This window comes from Emiliania huxleyi (genome assembly GCF_000372725.1).
Source record: "Emiliania huxleyi CCMP1516 chromosome Unknown EMIHUscaffold_167, whole genome shotgun sequence".
In the NCBI taxonomy this organism is placed as follows: Eukaryota; Haptophyta; order Isochrysidales; family Noelaerhabdaceae; genus Emiliania; species Emiliania huxleyi.
The window spans coordinates 255,241-258,992 of NW_005200911.1; the positions used below are offsets into that span (position 1 = coordinate 255,241).

Sequence of the window (3,752 nt, forward strand, 5' to 3'; positions counted from 1 at the left end):
CGACGCGATCTTTGTCAAGCGCAACAACTTCAACCTGCTGCTCCACGAGACGTTCGGCGGCGGCTTCTCGCCCACCGCCGCTCTCAAGCTGCGCCGCCTCGCGCGCAAAGTCGCGCGCGGCAGCGTTGACCGCACGGCCTACTAGCCCAAGTACTCGCTCTCTTTTATGTCCCACCATGCAGAGCGCATCTCTCTCTCTGTTGTGCGAGGCGTGAACCGCGCCATTCGCTCTCACCTGGCAACCCTGTCTCACTGCACGTCTCGCGCGCGCGTGAACAGGGCTCCAGGCCCCAAATGACGTGTGAGTGTTAGAGTTGTTTGGTATTGCTAAAAAAAACCAAGCAGTTCCTCCACGACCACGTGTTTGCCAAGGAAGCGGTGGGCACCAACACGGACCGGACGGTGTATCGTGGGGCGGCGTCGGCGAGCGCCTCCTCCTTTGTCGTCCACCACACGCAGCAGATCTCCATGGCGGCGGTGGCGGGCGACGCCGAAAAACAAACATCAACAAGCAGGCGCGCACTGTGCGCACCAACTGGATCAAGAACAAGCAAGCGGCAAACGGCCTCTTGTCCTCGGCCCCAGTGTGGGGGGTGCCCGCGCCGCCTAGCTCTGCGGACGGGCCCCTCCACCCTTCACGTACGGACCATGTCCATGTCCATGTCCATGTCCATGTCCATGTCCATGTCCATGTCCATGTCCATGTCCATGTAGTCCCCACACTCGCTGTCGTGGGATCGCTTGTCATGTGAAGAGAGTGCGTTGTGTTGGAGCACTTGGAGCACTTGGAGTGCAGTCATCAGCCTCACATCCAGGGCCGGGGAGCTAAGAAGCGCACCCAGCGGGCCGGATGATCGGGATCGGGTTACGGGCTAGAGAGCCCTAGCCCTGGGCGCTGGGGGGTGCGCGTTCGCAGGGAAAGGGCCGTAAAGTAAACAAACACGGTCTCCGAGGGTTAGCTCCGCGCTCCGGGTTTCCCCTAGCAGCAGACCGCCCCCTCTACTCGGAGCAAAGAAAGAAAGAAAACAGACAAGGGAGGGATGGGAGGACGGCACGCCGCCTCGGAGCTATAATGAACACCCCCACTTCTACTGTGCCGTATCAAAGTCTGTGCACAAGTGTGAACAGCAGCTCCTGACCACGGCGCCGCAGGCGCCTGTTGATAGGTCCACAGGTGATAGCCCTGGATAGGCAATGCATACGCCTAGTCGGGCCTCGGATCGCCCGACCGCGTCCCGGTGCTCTGTGGTCGGATTTGTGACGCCGCCGCACCGCGCGCCGCGGCCGGGGGCCCTCCAGAGGCCGAGGATGGCCGTGACGGACCGGGACGAGCTCTAGGTACTAGGAGGTTCAGTGTCAGTGTATATATTGTAGAGACTAATCATGTCCACAATATCTCTTAGTCGAGCTAAGCCTGGGAAGGCGATGCCGGGGCCGTACAGCAGCTTGATGGTGCTTCGCCGGCGTGCGTCCCGGAGCGGTCCCGGATGGGCGGTCCGTGGGAGGAAAACGAGGATCAGCGCCGTCGGCGCTCTGATTCGACTTTTAACTTCAAACAAAGACAGTCGCACGCGCCGCGCTGCGGCGCGTGCGACTGTCAGGAGCGGATCCGTCAGTTAGTCATAGTAGGTAGGTAGAAAGGTGAAGAACAGCCAGACTCGGACTGGACACCAACGCGGTATGGGTGGACGCTAGACAGATGATGACGACACGCACGAGCGACACACAGAGACAGACAAGCAGGCTCACAAGACACAGTCGTGTTCACGCCCGCATGGGAAAATCAGTAAATAAATAAGTAAATAAAACGCACACACCAAACAAGGGGTGGGAGAAAGGACAGGGTCCCCACCTGCGCGAGCAGGATCTCAGATTTCTCTTCTCCCGAGCTCGACGAGCCACTGCGACAACGCCCACCGCAGCATGCTTCTCCTGCTAGTGCTCTCCAGTGCTACAGCTGTGCAGCTGCCGCAGGCTCCGTCATGCAGCACTCGCGGTGCTACCCGAGGCGCCTTTCTCCGCAGCGCGCTTGCCGCAGTGAGCGTCTGTGGAGGAGCGAGACAGGCGATTGCTCAGGATGTGGCCGACATCCCTGCATCTGGGCTCGTGTTCAAGGACACGATTAAGATTGAGGGCTTCACTGACCCGAAGGTGGGCGCGGGCACGATCGCACACCTTCACGACATAGCCCCTGCAGGGTCGGCTGGCTCTCCCTGTTAGGTCTCCGGCGTCAAGCTGTACGTGGCCGATTTCCAGAGACCAATCACCGAGAAGCTGCAGAAGGACTTTTTCAACGACCCGACGCAGGCCAATCGTGCAGCGTGTGGGCCCGTCCTCCATGCTAGGAGGTGTGTAACACTGACTGACTGACTGACGCAGGCCAGCGTCACCTGTGCTCGGACCGGGCCAGTCAAGCTGCTCGAGGCGGTGGAGCCGAATGGCGAGGGCGAGGAGGTATTCAGCCAGTCCAGGTCGCTCTTTTTCAAGTCCGTGAAGGTGCGGCGCGTGTACGATAAGGAGGCAAACACGATCGTCTACGTGTCCTACTCGGTCCGGCTGTCGAAGAGCGAGGACGACAACAAGTCGCGCTTCAAGTCCACGATGTGCACCGTCCCGCTTGGGTGACAGCCCGGGGAGGGCGGGGTTTTCGCGTCTGATTCACTGTGCATGCATGGCGTACCGGGCGGTGCGCGTGAGGTTTCATGCGCGGCGCTGTAGCAGACCGTTCTACGTGCGTGCATACCATCAGGCCGTTGGTCTCGGCCCCGCATGACGATGCACGGAGTATAGCTACGTAGCGGAGAGCGTCGGTCCGCAGCCGCTGCACACTTCGCATCTTCGCTGCACGGCTGAAGCGGGCTGTCGGCTCTAGTCGGTAGTCGGCGCGGAGACGCTGCCCCTAGGCGCTAGGGCGGGGGCTTCCCCGCTGGTCCTTTTCGTTTTGCAGCTCGAGGCAGCACATGCACATGTGCATGTGCATGCACATGAACATGTGCATGTCAAATCGCTAAAAACTAAAATCACACACCGAGAATAATAGGTAATAGCAAGTGACGGATTGCGAGGTGTTATCCCGTTCCCGGTTATGCTTATATGTGGGCCAAATGCCGTCTGATGCGATGGCGCCATCATAGGGGGAGGAAAGCGATCGAAAACACGAAAAGCGCGCGGACCGCAGGATATTTGCGACACCCCGTACCACGTACAGACCCACCTACAGACGGGCCCACTGAGAGGGTCGGACTCGTGGCTGGCCGTACCCCAACTTCACAACCATTTTCGTCGTCGGGGGCGGGGCTGGCCACCCTTATTCCCAGCCGCAGAACGGTCTGTGAGACGCACGTTCACCGGCCGCGTCGCCCGTCATCCGATCTTCGGTCCTGCGACCACGGCGGACGATGGCGCGGGCGGCCGTCACGCTCCCAAGCTGGCCGCGAATCGGACGGATGCCAACCGCGCTCGCGCGGCGGCGAGCGGCGCGGCGGCGAGCGCGAGCGCGAACGCGAGTGACGAGTCCAGTCGCGACGCCTCGGCACGCGCGCATCGTCGTCGCCGCGCACCTCGCCCCTCCCGCGCCACGCTCCCTCTCGCCCGCTTGCCCTGAATGCCACGTGGCCGTACAAGCGTCCCTCCCGCCCTCCCTCCCCCACGTCGCGCTCCCGCGCCTTCATCGCGCCCCTCCTCGCGCCATGTCTCCCGCCTGGGCGGTCTGCCGGGAGCATATTCCCGGCACAGTCCCCCCTCCACAACAC

General features: G+C 61.8%; 2 protein-coding genes across 2 annotated transcripts in view; one reads left to right on the plus strand and one right to left on the minus strand.

The window, feature by feature from the left end:
- Positions 1-1,923: 1,923 nt before the first annotated feature.
- EMIHUDRAFT_456079 (hypothetical protein) lies at positions 1,924-2,748 on the plus strand (the record flags this gene model as incomplete). Its single annotated transcript, XM_005784873.1, has 4 exons — positions 1,924-1,938; positions 2,077-2,151; positions 2,221-2,307; positions 2,380-2,748. The coding sequence occupies 4 exons, from the start codon at positions 1,924-1,926 to the stop codon at positions 2,623-2,625; spliced, it is 423 nt and encodes a 140-aa protein (XP_005784930.1). The 3' UTR covers positions 2,626-2,748.
- Positions 2,749-3,307: 559 nt separating this feature from the next.
- The window catches only part of EMIHUDRAFT_230849 (hypothetical protein), a gene marked incomplete at both ends in the record, with an annotated part of 1,718 nt that continues 1,273 nt past the window's right edge, over positions 3,308-3,752 (minus strand). The window contains 2 exons of the mRNA XM_005784874.1: positions 3,308-3,380; positions 3,455-3,528. Of these exons, the coding sequence (XP_005784931.1) occupies positions 3,308-3,380; positions 3,455-3,528 (147 nt within the window). The remainder of the gene's footprint in view (positions 3,381-3,454; positions 3,529-3,752) is intronic.